This window comes from Somniosus microcephalus, chromosome 8 (assembly GCF_052327205.1).
Source record: "Somniosus microcephalus isolate GS21.2 chromosome 8, FLI_Smic_1.0, whole genome shotgun sequence".
Taxonomy (NCBI): domain Eukaryota; kingdom Metazoa; phylum Chordata; class Chondrichthyes; order Squaliformes; family Somniosidae; genus Somniosus; species Somniosus microcephalus.
This window is the reverse complement of record NC_140994.1, coordinates 272,715,867-272,733,411: the sequence shown is the minus strand read 5'-3', so window position 1 is coordinate 272,733,411 and position 17,545 is coordinate 272,715,867. Positions and strand designations below refer to the sequence as shown.

The following is a 17,545-nucleotide window of genomic DNA, read 5'->3' as shown; positions in this document are numbered from 1 at the left end:
TAAGATGGCGCCTCCCGCGCTTTCCGTCTTCTCCGCTGCTGCTAGCGCTGTTGCTGGCGTTTTATGCCTTGATGGCGACGCCCTATGGTCTTCGCGCACTACCCCACTGCTGCGAATGCCGCGCCCCGCGGTTCCCGTGGCAAACTGCAGCTCCTCGCGGCTTTCTGCGCTTCTAATTTCATTTATTTTCCCGTCGTCAGAGCAACCCTATGGGACACTTTCCTCCCTCTTCTCGGGTCTGTACGCTGCCCGGCTTCATAGCACCGGCCGCGCCCTGTGAGCTCCACCCTCTCTCTCTCTCTCCTCTTCCCGACAACGCTGCTCGGCCCCGTTGAAAAGCCACCCGATCGAGCTCTAGCCCGCCGCAGCCCAGGAAGGATCAGTGTACTACCTGCCACCAGCCCGATTAGCTGGAACACCATAGACAGGATAACCAAGCCCTGCTCTCGACAGCCTCTCCTGCAAATCTTCAACTCCGATGAATCAGAGGCGGTTGCCCACGGTCGACGCCCGTTTCTTCTGTTTGTTTTTTTTTCTTTCTTCCTTCTGGCCTCGACCTCTAACAACTTCGCTTCAGGGATGGATCCCCATGAGGTGGTGCAGAACTGTAGGTATGTTCGGATCTGCTCGTCGCCAGTGTTATGTCCGTGTGTAATTGAGACACGGACTGCAGGAGTTGGTTACAACAGGTCTTTACTGAGTGGAGACAAACTGGAACTACTATGCAGAAGTTACTACACAGGCTTTTATACAGGGGTGGTCACCACTGGTACTGCAGTATACAGGGGCTGCAGAATATAGTTCCTTCTGCAAAGTACATACACTACATTATCCTGCTCCTATCTTCTATGTTTCTGTGTTGTAGACTCAATATAACTCTATGTAATTAAGCCTGTAACACCATTGATTAACCATTAACTGACCCCGTAACACCATTGATTAACCATTAACTAACCCCGTAACACCATTGATTAACCATTAACTGACCCCGTAACACCATTGATTAACTATTAACTGACTTCCTAAAACCATTGATTAATCATTAACTATCCCTGTAGCTCACAAGTTACCAGGATTTTGATTGCCTCCTTTAGGTCAGCCTCTTGGATGTTAACAGTGCAGTTGGCCTTGATGCAAAGTCTGAGTTTGATAAGACCTATGGAGCTCAGCAAACCATGTTCACCACTTGTGATGTGACGTCTGACAACCAACTGAAAGGTACGGGAGGATTGGTCATTGATCGGGATTGTTCCAATGAAATAAGAAATAGGAGCAGGAGTCGGCCATTCAGCCCCTCGAGTCTGCTCCGCCATCCAGTAAGATCATGGCTGAACTTCTACATCAACTCCACTTCTCCGCCTGATCCCCATATCCCTTGATTCTCTGAGTGCCCAAAAATCTATCGATCTCAAACTTGAATTTACTCAACGACTGAGCATCCACAGCCAATTGGGGTAGAGAATTACCAAGATTCACAACACTCTGAGTGAAGAAATTTCTCCTCATCTCAGTCCTAAATGGCCGACCCCTTATCCTGAGACTATGACCACCTCCCAAACCTGTGACCTCTACCACCTAGAAGGACAAGGGCAGCAGGCGCATGGGAACACCACCACCTCCAAGTATATCGCTGATCCTTTATCGTCACTGGGTCAAAATCCTTGGAATTCCCTCCCTAACAGCACTGTGGGAGTACCTTCACCACATGGGCTGCACTGTGGGAGTACCTTCACCACATGGGCTGCACTGTGGGAGTACCTTCACCACACGGACAGCACTGTGGGAGTACCTTCACCACACGGACTGCACTGTGGGAGTACCTTCACCACATGGGCTGCACTGTGGGAGTACCTTCACCACACAGACTGCAGTGGTTCAAGAATGCAGCTCACCACCACCTTCTGAAGGGCAATTAAAGAAGTCTTACTACAATTATATAGGGCCTTGGTGAGACCACACCTGGAGTATTGTGTACAGTTTTGGTCTCTTTACCTAAGGAAGGATGTTTATTCTGCCCTTGCAGCGCATTCCTATGCAGAGCTAGACAGATAGCTAACAAATTGATATCTTCCCATAAAAATCACAAGGCTTGACTTTTCTTGTAAACTTTACTGAAAGATTCTTATTGTGAAACTGAAATACAACACAGAAATGGAAGCACACATTAGTACACAAGCACATAACTGATATGCATACACAAATTTAGGTACGCCTGAGCAACACAGTACATTTGGCATGTAACTTACCAAAACACGTGGAAACACAGCTTACTGTGAATATACATTTAGCAAACTGGAAGGCATCCTCTTTAAATTAGCCCTGTACACAGTGCATCAAAATACAGCTACAAGTTAACCAGCTAGATAGAGAGCGAGCACTTCATGGCTAGCTGTGTAAGTTTGCTTACAGAGAAAAGTTACAAACTAAACATTTTCTGCAAAATATAGTGTACACTAATCATTTATAACATTCTCAAGTACTTACAGACAAATAGTGTCCAAGGCTGGAGCGTGGCAAGAAAATAACTTCCCAGACCATGTGTGGCTGCAGGTCTGTGATATACAGTAGTTTACTTTACTGCACTTTACTGTGCTTTACTGCGCTTTACTGCGCTTTACTGCACTTGCTAGGTACCAAATATCCACTAGGTGGCGGCACACAATGGAAATCGACCCAAATTACTCAAACCCCTGAATTAACTGGAAAACTAACATAAATTCCTAAAGGAAGGCAGCACACTCCCCGCTTGGTACAATTCCATTGTACCACTACAGATACAAAATAAAACCTAAAGAAAACGTCCTTTGGCTGCAAACATATTCAGAATCCTTTCTCTAGGTTTCTTCAGAATGGAGGACTACGATCTCTGAGACTGGCCTCAGAAACACTTTGACAGTACCCTCCTTGACAATCTTCACCTCCACCTTGCGGACCCTCTTGTCCCTGCTCGGCAGAGTTTTGACAACCATTCCCACTGACCATTCATTTCTGTGTGCTTGGCTGTCTTTCAGCAAGACAACATCTCCCACTTTAACATTTGGCTTGTCTTCTGTCCATTTCCTATGGCTCTGTAGGGTGGACAAATACTCTCCTCTCCATCTCTTCCAAAAAGTGTCTGCAAGACACTGGACTTGCTTCCACTGCTTCCCGTGCAGCTCAGCCATGTCGAAGTTTCCAGAGGGGGCTGAAATAGCACTCATATTTTGAGTCAGGAGCATCGCTGGGGTGAGGACTGCAGGCATGTCTGGGTCGGTGGACACCGGCACCAGGGGTCTTCCATTCAAGATCGCCATGACTTCAGCCATGAGAGTGCTCAAGACGTCGTGTGTGAGACGAGTGGGTCCCGTCCGAAGCAGCATAGCATCCAGAATACGCCTGGCAACACCGATGAGCCTCTCCCATGAACCACCCATGTGGGATGAATGCGGGCGGTTAAACACCCACGTGCATCCTTTCTTTTGGAGGTAGCTTCTTACCGCTGCATCGTCCGTGTGGATGTCCAACTCCTTACAGGCACCCACGAAGTTAGTCGCTCTGTCGGAGCAGAGAAGTTTGGCTGGACCACGGATTGAGAAAAACCTCCTCAGGGCACTGATGGTTAGGAAAACCTTGTCATCCATGGGTAGTGTTGGTTTGTCATCATCCTTGGACCTTTCAAACACTGAGCATCCTAGGCTGTCTATGCTCACAGTGAGGCCTGCCTCTTCCTCACAGGCAGAGGAGGTTGACCTATGATGCTACGTCATGCCATCGTAGTCTTCCTTTACCTGGATCCTGTTTGGGCATGGGCTGAGAAAGGATGTGCGACCATTGTGCAACACGTTTGCTTTATATACATTGACATCCACTGGTTTGTGGACTGTTCCCAGGCAAACTCCACCCACGAGGACCCATCCCAGGTCAAGCCGCTGCGCATAAGGAGCATTGTGGGGCCTGTTGATTTGCTCACGCACCTTGTGCACCCTTAAGATGTCTCTTCCCAAGAGCAGGAGGATTGGAGCGTCCGGGTCCACAGCTGGAATCTTGTTGGCAACTGGCTGTAGGTGGGGCTGATGGCATGCGACCTCTGGGGAGGGAATTTCCGTCCTATCATCTGGCATCATGTCACACTCAATTAAGGTGGGGAGGGGAAGCTGTAGTTTCCCATCCATGGACTCGATCATGAAGTTGCCAACTCTCCTACCCGTAGTCTCTGTTGTCCCTGAACAGGTTTTTAGCATGTACGGAGCTGCGCTGGCCTTGACTTCAAAGAGATTGAAGAATTCTGTCTTCGCTAGAGACTTGTTACTTTGCTCATCAAGCACTGCGTACATCTTGATTGCCTTCTCCTTTCTCCCTACAGGATATGCTTTAACCAAGCAGATTTTGGAGCACGAGCGTGGGCTGCTTGCATTTCCACAAACTTCTGTACACGTGGAGGTGACTGAAGAAGATGCGCTTTCGCTTTGCTCCCCTCTATCCTCTTTGTCAACCGCAGCACTCTTGGTGGTCGAAGGAGGAGGACCTGGATGCAGGGCTGCGATGTGTTTTTCACTGTTGCACTCGAAGCACTTGATTGTCGCCTTGCAGTCTTTTGCCATGTGCATAGTCGACCCACAACACCTGAAGCAGATGCGATTCTCTTTCAGGTATGATTTGCGCTCATCAATAGGCTTGCCTCTAAAGCTTCGACACTTTTTGAGTGGGTGGGGCTTCTTGTGTATTGGACACTGACGATCTGGGTCATCCACTTTATTCCCAGCAGAACTGGATTGGTTGACTGAGGGTTCGGCTGGAACATCTGTTTTGTGCATGCTCACAGAGGCTTTGTTGCTGTACTTTGTGGGTTTCTCTGTTCTCGAACGAGCGTAACTGCTGGAGGTGGAGAAAGTGAAACTTGGATCATTCCTCACCTTTGCCTGTTGTTGGACGAACCTGGAGAAGAGAGAGAAGGGGGAAAATGCCACTCCGTAGTCCTCCTTGTACTTGGATCCCTTAGCTATCCATTTCTCTTGAAGGTTGTAGGGGAGATTTTCCACTATTGGGTTTACCCCACGAGCTGTATCCAAATACGAAAGGCCTGTCAGGTAACCTTCTCCCTTAGCACACTCCAGTTCGAGGAGAATGTCACCCAGTTCTCAAAGCTCGACATTATCTTTGTTGGTTAGCTTCGGAAAGTCCTCGATCTTCTTAAGCAGTGTGTGTTCAATGACTTCTGGTGTCCCATAACAGTCTTCGAGATGTTGCCAAACCAGGTTGAGGCCGGCTGTGGGATTGCGGACGTGCGCTGAGCGAATTCTCTTCGCCTGTTCTGACGACTCAGCTCCGAGCCACTTTGTCATCAAATCTAGTTCTTCTCTGGCTGACAGATTCAAGTCCTTGGTGGTACTCAGGAAGGACGCTTTCCATGACCAATAATTTTCAGGACGGTCATCAAATTCTAGAAGACCTGAACTTAACAATTCTTGGTGGATGAGGTACCTAGCGAGGTCTTGTGCACCTTGTGGCTCGGGTGAGGACTGCTTGGCTGGATTGGCCGAGTGCTGTGGAGGTCTCTGCAGGTAAGTCTTACTTGTTTCTCCTCTTTTAAGCTCAGTGTCTCCGAAAACAGGCTGTTTGTTACTGTGGTGAGTAGCTGGTTCTGCGTCGAGATACCTGGATGTTTCCTTGAAGAACAATTTGGAGTGCTGTTGGACATACTCACTTGTACGTTGCACTGGACTGAGGGGCTGTTCTGGAACAAATGGTTCATGGCTGTGCTCCCCGCCTTCATTCTCCTCACCTTCTTCATAAGCTGCAGCTTCAGCTTCAGCGGCAGCGGCAGCTCTCTGGCTTTGGAGAATGTGAAGACTGGTGTCGAGGTCAGCTCTCTGCTTCATCACACTAGCTTCTTTTTCAGCGAAGGACAATTGAGCATGGGCAGCTTTTGCCTTGGCATGTGCTTTGGCGGCTGCAGAAGCTGTCGATGACGACGGTCTGCTGGACCGCCGAGATGATCTGGAGGATGCTTTAGAGGACTGTGACTTGGCATCATTTGCTCGAAGAGGCTCATGCTTCTCGGTTGGCTGCTCGACGCCCTCTATGGTATATTGTCTTCCTGAGCGTAGACTCATGGTAGCTGAGTGGTATCTTCTTGTGCTTGAGCCCACTATGCTGTTGTCTTTTCACTATTCTGCCCTTGCCGCGCGTTCCTATGCAGAGCCAGACAGGTAGCTAACAAATTGATATCTTCCCATAAAAATCACAAGGCTTGGCTTTTCTTATAAACTTTACTGAAAGATTCTTATTGTGAAACTGAAATACAATACAGAAATGGAAGCACACATTAGTATACAAGCACATAACTGATATGCATACACAAATTTAGGTAAGCCTGAGCAACACAGTACATTTGGCATGTAACTTACCAAAACACGTGGAAACACAGCTTACTGTGAATATACATTTAGCAAACTGAAAGGCATTCTCTTTAAATTAGCCCTGTACATAGTGCATCAAAATACAGCTACAAGTTAACCAGCTAGACAGAGAGCGAGCACTTCATGGCTAGTTGTGTAAGTTTGCTTACAGAGAAAAGTTACAAACTAAACATTTTCTGCAAAATATAGTGTACACTAATCATCTATAACATTCTCAAGTACTTACAGACAAATAGTGTCCAAGGCTGGAGCGTGGCAAGAAAATAACTTCCCAGACCATGTGCGGCTGCAGGTCTGTAATATACAGTAGTTTACTTTACTGCACTTTACTGTGCTTTACTGCACTTTACTGCGCTTTACTGCACTTGCTAGGTACCAAATATCCACTAGGTGGCGGCACACAATGGAAATCGACCCAAATTACTCAAACCCCTGAATTAACTGGAAAACTAACATAAATTCCTAAAGGAAGGCAGCACAATGTTACTTGCCATAGAGGGAGTGCAACAAAGGTTCATGAGACTGATTCCTGGGATGGGGGGATTGTCCTATGAGGAGAGATTGAGTAGAATGGGCCTATATTTCCTAGAGTTTAGAAGAATGAGAGGTGATCTCATTGAAACATATAAGATTCTTAAGGGGCTTGACAGGATAGATGCAGGGAGGATGTTTCCCCTGGCTGGGGAGTCTAGAACTAGGGGTCACAGTCTCAGAATAAGGGGTCGGCCATTTAGGACTGAGATGAGGAGAAATTTCTTCACTCAGAGTGTTGTGTATGTACCTTTAAGAGAATAACTGGTCTCAGACTGCAGTACCGGCAGTGACCACCCCTGTATAAAAGGCCCTAGCAGGCTTCTGTAGTTTCAGTTTCCAGGTTGTCTCCATTCAGTAAAGACTTGTTATAATCAACTCCTGTAGTCTGTGTCTCAATTATACACAGACATAATAATGGCGACGAGTAAGAAACGAACTTACCTGCAACTGGGCAGCACCTCAGACGACGTTATTGAAGGTCGAAGCCAGAAGAAAGAAAAAAAAAAATAACCCAAAGAAACTCGAGAAACGGGCATCGACCGTGGGCAACCGCCCTCTAAATCATCGAATTGAAAAGTGCAGGAGAGACTGTCGAGAGCCAGGCTTGGTCTCCAGTCTGTGGTTTCCCAGCTAATCGGGCTGGTGGCAGGTAGTGCACTGATTCTTCCTGGGCTGCGGCGGGCTAGAGCTCGATCGGGTGGCTCTGCAACGGGGCTGGGCAGCGAGTCGGGAAACAGAGAGAGAGAGAGGGTGGAGCACACAGGGCGCGGCCGGTGCTTCGCAGCCGGGCAGCGTTCGGACCTAAGAAGAGGGAGGGAAGTGTCCCAGAGGGTCCGCTCCACGACGGGAATGGTTCTTCAATTAACGGAGCAAATATTGAAGCGCGATAGAAAAATAAAAATACCGTGGAGAGCGGCGTTGGCAGCAGCGATCGGGGAGGCGTGAAGACCATAGGGCATCGCCATTACAGGATAGTAAAATAAATATAATCGCCAGCAACAGCGTTGGCAGCAGCGGCAGCGGCGGGAAAGCGCGGGAGGCGCCATCTTAACTCGGCAGGGAAGAAGGAAAAGCGCGGGAGGCGCCATTTTGATCCATCGGGGACGAAGGCAAAGCCCGGGAGGCGCCATCTTAGATTTTCAAGATGCCAAAGACTGGCGATATCACTGCCTTCGATAATGCAATAGAAGACTGGACCACATATGTGGAAAGAGTTGAGGTATATTGCGAGGCAAACGAAATAGCCGATGAGAAAAAGGCATTGGTATTGCTAAATTTAATGGGCGCAAGAACGTACGGCCTATTGCGGGACCTGATTACCCCAGCCAAACCGAAGGTGAAGAGTTTTAACGAAATTGTTGCTATCCTACAGGAACACCTAAATCCTACACCGCTGCTGATAGCAGAAAGATTTAAATTCTACAGGAGAACTCAGCATAAAAATGAGAGCAATGCTGATTACCTTATGGAACTACACAAGCTATCAAAGCACTGCCAGTTCGGAGCAGGACTGGCAGATACCTTATGGAACAAATTTGTCTGTGGACTCCTGAGTGAAGGAACCCAGAAGAGGTTACTCTCAGAGAAAGAGCTGACGTTAGATAAGGCTTTCAGCGTGGCAGTATCGTACGAAGCAGCAGCAAGGGGAGCTGCGGAAATACAACAAAAGCCACAGGAATACGGCACCCACGAAATGACACGGGGATTTGCAAAATGTTATCGCTGCGGCAGAACAAACCATGACCAGAAGGACTGCTGGTCCAAGGACAAAATATGCAGGCGATGTGGAAAGATGGGACACATTGCACGAGTTTGCAGGTCTGGGAATAAGACCAACGACAACAAAAAGGCTACTAAGGAACCATACAGGAAAGTACAAAAGATGACGGACAGTAGTTCCGAAGACCAGATGAGCGATAGTGAATCCGGGAACAAGAGACTAAGCTGTCTCAAACTTCACAACGTAATCGCAAAAGAGGATCACCGAACCATTTGGGTCACCCTCACGATAGCAGGGTCCCAAGTCAAAATGGAATTGGATACAGGATCAGCTCTAACCGTCATGAACCGACGAGACTACGAGCGGCTATTCTCACACATACCCTTGAGAGTGACATCCATTGTCTTGAGGACGTATATGGGGCAAAAAGTATACCCCAGAGGAATAATAAGGGTGCCTGTCGAATACAACGGCAAAACAATACAGAAATTGTATCTCTACATTCTGCAAGATGGTGGACCACCATTATTGGGACGTGAATGGATCAGAAAGATAAGTTTAGACTGGCACTCCATTTAGGCACTGACGGTGGCTGGTAAAAAGGATGACGACGTCACTCCTGGACGATTGTCAACAATCTTAGCTGACGCCAAAGAGGTATTTCAACAAGAACTGGGCACTCTTAAAGGCGTAACTGCCTCGATAAAAATAGAGAAGAATGCAATTCCCAAGTTTTTCAAAGCAAGACCGGTACCATAAACAATAAGTCTGAGGTGCCAAGGAAGGTTTGCATCTATGGGGACTTCAAGGTGACGGTGAACCCAGTCCTTCACAGAGTACAATATCCTCTTCCAAGGATAGAAGATATCTTCGCCTCACTATCTGGAGGGAAGCGTTTTACAAAAATTGACCTAGCACAAGCATATTTGCAGATGGAGGTTGAAGAATCCTCTAGGAAGTATCTCACGATAAACACTCACAAAGGTCTTTACCCGTATAATCGACTGGTATTCAGAATAGCATCAGCTCCGGCGATATGGCAAAGAGCGATGGAACAAGTCCTGCAAGGGATTCCGGGGACTCAGTGTTACTTGGACGACATCCTAGTGACAGGTGAAGATGACAGTGAACACCTTGCCAACCTAGAGCAGGTGCTCACTAGACTACGTGAACATGGGCTACGAGCCAATCGCCCTAAGTGCGAATTTTTAAGAAACAGATATCGTATTGTGGCCACGTGATTGATGAAGAGGGGTTGCATAAGTCCCCTGACAAAATTGAAGCGGTAGTTAAGGCTCCAGCGCCTGAAAATGTGTCGCAACTGAGGTCATTCCTCGGATTGGTGAATTACTACCATAAGTTTTTGCCGAATATGTCCACAATTCTGCATCCACTGAACGCCTTACTACGAATAGGAGTAGCATGGAAATGGAGCGATGAATGTAAGCGGGCCTTTCAGAAGAGTAAGGACCTAATCACTTCAAGAGAAGTATTGGCTCACTACAACCCATCACTACCGATAAGATTGGCGTGTGATGCGTCTCCCCACGGTGTTGGGGCGGTACTGTCACATAAATTCCTTGATGGTTCAGAGAGGCCGATAGCTTTTGCGTCATGCTCGTTAACTTCAGCCGAGCGTAACTACGCCCAGATTGACAGAGAGGCCCTCAGCCTGGTGTGGGGGGTGAAGAAGTTCAATCACTACCTGCATGGTCAGAAATTTACTCTACTAACTGATCATCAACCTCTCATCTCCATTTTCAACCCTCAGAAGGGCGTACCGATAATGACGGCACAACGGCTACAAAGGTGGTCCCTTTTCCTAGGGGCACACCAATATGACATCGAGTACAAAGGAACTAAACAGCATGGAAATGCTGATGGATTGTCGCGCCTACCGTTGCCGATGGTGGAAGAAGAACTGGCAGTGGATCCAGTGGAGTTATTCCACTCGACTATAGTCGAATGCCTCCCTGTGACGAATGCAAACATAGATAAGGAAACACGAAATGACCCGACACTCTCCTGGGTCTATGATTTAACGGTGAAGGGATGGCCAGCACATGGCGAGCCACTGCTGCCAGCATTCTCGCTGAGAAGAGAACAGCTGTCAGTGTGCAGAGGGACCTTGATGTGTGGATCCAGAGTAGTAATTCCACCCAAATTGAAGGATAGAGTGCTCAATGAGCTTCATGAGGGTCATCTGGGAGGGGTAAAAATGAAGAACTTGGCCAGAGCGTTTGTGTGGTGGCCGGGAATCAATAGAGAAATCGAAGAGATGACCAAGAGCTGTACAGGATGCCAGAAGGTCCAAAACGCCCCACCACAAGCCCCTCTACATCCATGGGAGTGGCCCTCATCTCCATGGCAAAGGGTGCACATTGATTTTGCTGGTCCCTTTATGGACTCGATGTTTTTAATTGCGGTGGATGCACATTCAAAGTGGCCAGAGGTAATAAAAATGTCCTCAACCACCACAGAAAAAACTATCACAGTCTTACGGACCATATTCGCCAGGAATGGGCTGCCTGAACAGATTTGCTCTGACAATGGACCACAGTTTGTGTCTGAAGAGTTCCGGAGGTTCTTAAAGAACAATGGTGTTAAGCATTACACATCCGCCCCATATCATCCAGCCACTAATGGATTGGCCGAGAGGTTTGTTCAAACATTCAAGAAGGCTATCAAGGCAATGTGTAATGAAGATATACCCCTACAACACAAGGTGGATAACTTCTTGTTTGCCTACCGGAATGCGACACATGCGGTTACCAACCAAACTCCAGCCATGATGTTCTTCAATCGAAGACTACGATGCCGCTTGGATTTGGTTAAACCAAACATCAGAAGAGATGTGGAGAACAGGCAGTTTCAGAATATGAATGAAAGGCCGACCAGGAGTTTTAAGATAGGTCATCCAGTTTTGGCCCGGGACTGCCGCACAGAGAAATGGCAGCCAGGAACGATCTGTACATGGCAAGGACCTCTAATGTATACCGTGGACGTTGGAGAGAGCATTGTAAGACGCCATGCTGACCAGATTCTAGAGTCACTGGAAAACGTCAACTCCACATCACGATCTGATACACCTGGCGATGAAACCGAAGTACCAATTGCATCTACCGCAGAATCGGTGATATTGGAAGCAGACGAACCAAACAACGACATTGATCCCGACTCAACCTTGCCAGAAGAACCTGATATCCCAAAGAGGCGTTAGCCAGACAGAATCAGGAAGCCTCCTCAAAGACTGAACTTATAATTGCTTAACTTCAACCAATGTATCTAGCAACCGTAATTGTAATTAGTTATTATTTAGTTGTTAAATGAATGTTATGTACTGTTTATCTAAAAGGGGAGGAATTGTTGTGTATGTACCTTTAAGGGAATAACTGGTCTCAGACTGCAGTATCGGCAGTGACCACCCCTGTATAAAAGGCCCTAGCAGGCTTCTGTAGTTTCAGTTTCCAGGTTGTCTCCATTCAGTAAAGACTTGTTATAATCAACTCCTGCAGTCCGTGTCTCAATTATACACGGACATAATACAGAGGGTGGTGAATCTTTGGCATTCTCTACCCCAGAGGGCTGTGGGGGCTCAGTTCTTGAGTATATTCAAGACAGAGATCAATTGATTTTTGGATACTAAGGGAATCAAGGGATAAGGAGATAGTGCAGGAAAGTGGAGATCAGCCATGATCTTATTGAATGGCGGAGCAGGCTCGAGGGGCCGAATGGCCGACTCCTGCTCCTGTTCCTTATGTTCTTATGTTCTCCAACCCCCTTGTAATAAAGGCCAACATAACATTAACTTTCCTAATTGCTTGATGTACATGCATGTTAACTTTATGTCATTCGTGGAGAAGAACCCCCAAATCCCGCTGAATCCCAACATTTACTGGTTTGTTAGGTAGTAAAGAATATTCTGCTTTTTCATTCTTCCCACCAAAGTGGATAATTTCACACTTCCCCACATTATACTCCATCTGCCACCTTCTTGCCCAATCACTTAACCGGTCTATATCCCTTTGCAGCCTCTTTGTGTCTAAAGGCTGCCACTGGCAGAGTGTGGCAGGAAGGCATTGAAAAGATTCAATCTCACAGGCGTTTGTAACCCTGCCTGTCCAGTGGAAACTGGGCGGAGTAATGGTAGTTCGAATAGCTGTGGGTCTTACCCCCGCCCGAGGCCCCGCTCTCTCCCCACAGCTTCCAACATTAACCTGACGCTCGCCTGAAACTGTGAGACCTTTAACTATACAGATTGGGTGCCAATGATACTATTTAACCAGGGGAGGCATGTAGGCGGTTTCCATTCAGACAAACCCCCTAGACTCCCCCCGCTACCTGGGCTCCCCTCCATTCCCCCCTGGGCTCCCGCCCCCCGTCTCCCCCGGGCTCCCCCCCAACCCCCCCGGCAGGGCTCCCTCCGCACTCCACCACCCCCCCCCCCCGGGCTCCCCTCCACTCCTCCCTGGGCTCCCCTGCCCCACCTCCCCCGGGTTCCCCCCGCTCTCCCCCTCTGTCCCCCACTCCCAGTCTCTGAGCTACCCCCCCCACCCTGGGCTACCCCCACCCCCACCCTGGGCTCCACACCCTCCCCACCCCTGGGCTCCCCCAGCTCTGCCCCCCACCCTGGGCTCCCCTCCCCACCCCCCCCGAACACTCCAGGCCCCAGGCTTAGGGGCAGGCCTGTGGGGGAGGATGGACTCTGACTCTCTTGAGTATTAAATTACCTTTTTTCTTGCAGATGCATTCAAGAAAACGATTGAAAACCTCCAGCAGTTGGACATTGTTTGCAACAACGCCGGCATAGCTGATGAAATGAACTGGCAGAGAAACGTGGATATAAACCTGGTGAGTTTGAGCTTCAGCTACTGAGAGCGGGACTTGGGGAGAGGAGACCTGCACCAAACTCCAGGCTGTACAAGGACAAGAGAACATAAGAACATAAGCATTAGGAGCAGGAGTCGGCCATTCGGCCCCTCGAGCCTGCTCTGCCATTCAATGAGATCATGGCTGATCTTCAACCTCAACTCCACTTCCCTGCACTATCCCCATATTCCTTGATTCCCCTAGAGTCCAAGGGCGGGAAATTCATATATTACCGCCACCTGATAGCGCCAGCGAATCTCGAAAAATGGCGGCCGCTGCTTTTGCGCCAGCTGGAAGCGATCCCTGTGGCGGCTGCCATATTCGTGAGCCCCTTTGCACCGGTAACCGACAACACCCTGTAAATAAAAATGCTGGCGTGGGCACACCGGCTTAACGTCACCTACGTGAACTACGGCCCTAGTGCTCAATTCAGCACTGGGTCCGAAGCACGCCAGGTTAACCTGGCATTCAAGCAGTCTGACAGATGCCTACAGGGACGATATCTGCAGCTGTTAAAGGGACACACACATCAATCAGGTAAATGGAAGGGTTTGGCCTTGGTTTTTTGGATTTTATTGAAGTGGTGGCGTGCTGCAATATATGTGAAAAGTGTTTTAAGTGTGTAGGGAGTGCTGCTGGACACTTGCAAGGGGTCGGATGGTAAGTGAATGCCTTTGAGAAGACAGGACATGCTGCGAATACTCAGCAGGTCACGCTACAGCCGTGGAGTTCACGTCTCAGGTCAACATGCTGCCTGACCAACTGAGTATTTGCAGCATTTTATGCTGTCATTTCACATTTACAGCTTCCGCAGGTAGAGGGAAGAGGAAGACGCAGAAGAGGAGGAATCAGACGGAAGGATGCATCCCAGACAGCCCCTTTGTGGCCGGGATATCTGGGATGGAATCATCTGCCTGGGCAGGCTGCCTCTTTGTTGTGTATGTAACCTGTTCCACCTTAAGAGAGCTTAAGCCTGTTCCACCTTAAGAGATGTACTACTTTCTCAGGCTGCTGTAGACGTAATACCGGGGGTGAACACACCGGTATATAAGCACTGTGCAGTAATCTTGTATTCAGTATAGTCCCTACCTCCAACCAGTAAAGACCTGTTTTTATTGTTACTCATTAGTCTGTGTTTTAATTAACTAAATAATTCACAGACTTAACACTGGCGACGAGTCAGGTTCTTACCCTGCGGCAGTTATTCCACGGCGGTTGAAGAGAGGTTTCAAACCTCACCACTCACCACCCCTTGGAAGCGACAGGCATTAGGACCCTGAAGCCTCCATCAGCTTGTGAACCGGAGTAGAAGACAGGACTGAGGAAGAGAGAGGTACAGGGCGATAGCGATCGGCAGATAAGGGCCGGGCCGCTTTCAAGTGCGAGGCGCAGCCGGGCCATCGATCGCATCCGCTGATAAGGGCCGCACTCGGGGGCTGAAGGGAGATGGCGTCGGGGGACGGGTGAAGACCGCCAAGCGCGGGAAAACCGCCATTTTGTGGGCGGAGGACGACGGCAAGAGCGGGAAGCCGCCATCTTTGATAACAAGTAAAGAAAATAAAATCTGAGAAATTGCAAATCTACAATGCCTAAACACGGGAATATTAGCACCTTTGATAGTGACCTCGAAGATTGGGCCATATATGTTGAAAGAGTAAAAAATTATTGTAAGGCCAATAAAATTCGTGACCAAGATAAAGCTCTAACATTATTAAATTTAATGGGTGCAAAGACATACGGGCAATTGAAACACCTGTTATCACCAGATGAACCGACGGATAAGACGTTCGATGAGATTGTTACTGTCCTGAAAGATCATCTAAACCCCACGCCGCTGATGCTAGCGGAACGATTTAAATTTTATGACAGAAGGCAGCTACAGCATGAAAGCAATGCTGAATATTTGCTGGAATTGCGTAAATTAGCGAAATATTGCCAGTTTGGAATGGGACTGACAGAGGCACTTCGAGACAAATTTGTGTGTGGTTTATTTAAACAGGATACACAAAAGCGATTGCTCGAGGAGAATGAGCTGACGCTTGAGAAGGCGGTCACTATGGCAGCAGCACACGAAGCCGCAGCGAGAGGCACGGCAGTAATGCAGCTACGGTCACCGGAGCTCAGTGCACACAAATTGGGTGTGAGTTCTGGCAAATGTTATCGTTGTGGAAAGACAACGCATGATCAGAACCAGTGTTGGTTTAAAAACCAAGAATGTAGAACTTGTGGTAGGCTTGGACATATAGCTAGAGTATGCAGGTCAGGGAAGAAGACCAGCAACAAGAAGTCACCGCAAGGAAAATACGCAAAAGTACACAAGGTGGCCGAACAGGAGTCCGATTCAGACGCTAGCAGTAATGAACTGGCTGGCTTAAGCAGTATTGAACTGGCTAGCTTAAGGGTACTCAACGTTGGTAAGGGTGCAGACCTCCAGACAATTTGGGTTACTCTTCAGATAGAAGGAGTCCAAGTAAAAATGGAATTGGACACTGGATCGGCATTGTCGGTCATGAATAAGAAAGATTACAGAAGGTTATTCCAACATATTCCCCTACAGGATACGGAGATTATATTGACAACCTACACGGGGCAGAGAGTGTACCCCATCGGGACAATAAAGGTTGCAGTGGCCAACAAGGGTGAAGGAAGTCAAATAATGGACTTATATGTGCTACCGGAGGGAGGTCCACCACTACTAGGCCGGGAGTGGTTTAGAAACATAAATATAGACTGGCATTCGCTAAAAGCCATAAAGAGTGAGAACTCGGTGCAGATAATCAGCCCAGACTCTAGAACTGATGATGGTAAGACCAACCCATGTGCAAAAGACAAAGTTTCAGCACAGAATTCCACTGAGCAACAACAACATAGTTTAACAGAGAATTCTGAGTCTGTCAAGTCTACTGATATGCACATTTTTGAGGGACACTGGACTCGAACTCAACTCCATTTCAAACTACAACAGCAATTAGAACAAATGATTCGCCGTTTTGAGCAAGAGATGAATGAAATAAAAAAGTTCTTTGTTACAGAGTGGGAGAATCTGGAAAGGCAACAGAAGCAACTGATGGAGAAAATGGAGCAGGAGCACACCAACCATCTGCGCGAGGAGGCCGAACGAATCAAAGCTGATTCAGGTTCTGAAGGTGCGTGCCATAATCTGGTGTTAGAAGAGTTAACGGTCAGCCAACTCCTTCATATGCTGAGGGACAAGACTCTGAAATGGGAAAAACTTGAACACGAGCTGCGATCTTCAAAGGAAAAGGGTTCGGAGCTCTCAAAAGTCATTGAGATGGCTGATGTGACGACACAGACTGAAACGACTGCAACAGAGCAGCCATTGGATGCCAAAAGTACGCTGACTCATGTCAATGTAGAACAACAGACCGCTGAAACAGCTGCTCCGGTAGAGGGATTGCATAGTCCGATCAATCAATCTCCAAAGGAAGTTGAAGTATTAAAATCACAAATGAGGTCACTAGTAAACGACTTGCTGAAAGCCCAGAAAAAGCTGGATGCAGAGGTACACATGAAGAAGTCTCTTCAGGAAAGATGTCTGGATTTGGAACAAGAGCTGGCTAACGTCCAGCTGGGTATGGAGGAAATAGACGACCCTCTCGCTGACCTGTCAGACGACTCCGAATATTACTATGTCCTGTCCTGCCCAACTTGTAACTTCGACTCCCACCATACAGAAATCATGGAGGAGCACCGAAAGTCTACGGAACATCGGGAGAAGGTGGCTCTACTACGAAAAAAGGAGGAAGAGAAGGAGGGACTGCGCATGCAGCTGGCAGCTGTGGCAGCTGACAATGGAGCCCAGAGAGTCTCCAAGAAGCAGAAAAGGAAAAGTAAAAACAGAAGATGACCCATCTGAACCATTATCACCTCTATCAGATCACACACGTGGTCCCTCCGAACGGAGCCAAATCAGTTCGGAAGTTCAAGCTGTTAAATCCATGAAAGGACTATTGAATGAGTAACGTGAACCGACTACACCACAGAGATTGAATCTGTGAACTGT

At 48.0% G+C, this 17,545-nt stretch overlaps 1 protein-coding gene across 2 annotated transcripts in view; it reads left to right on the top strand.

The window, feature by feature from the left end:
- LOC147114407 (15-hydroxyprostaglandin dehydrogenase [NAD(+)]-like) overlaps positions 1-17,545 on the top strand; it is a 131,424-nt gene that overhangs the window by 43,517 nt on the left and 70,362 nt on the right. For both annotated transcript variants that reach the window (XM_085996083.1, XM_085996084.1), the window contains exons 3-4: positions 1,095-1,218; positions 13,397-13,503. In XM_085996083.1, coding sequence (XP_085852209.1) covers positions 1,095-1,218; positions 13,397-13,503 — 231 coding nt within the window. The remainder of the gene's footprint in view (positions 1-1,094; positions 1,219-13,396; positions 13,504-17,545) is intronic.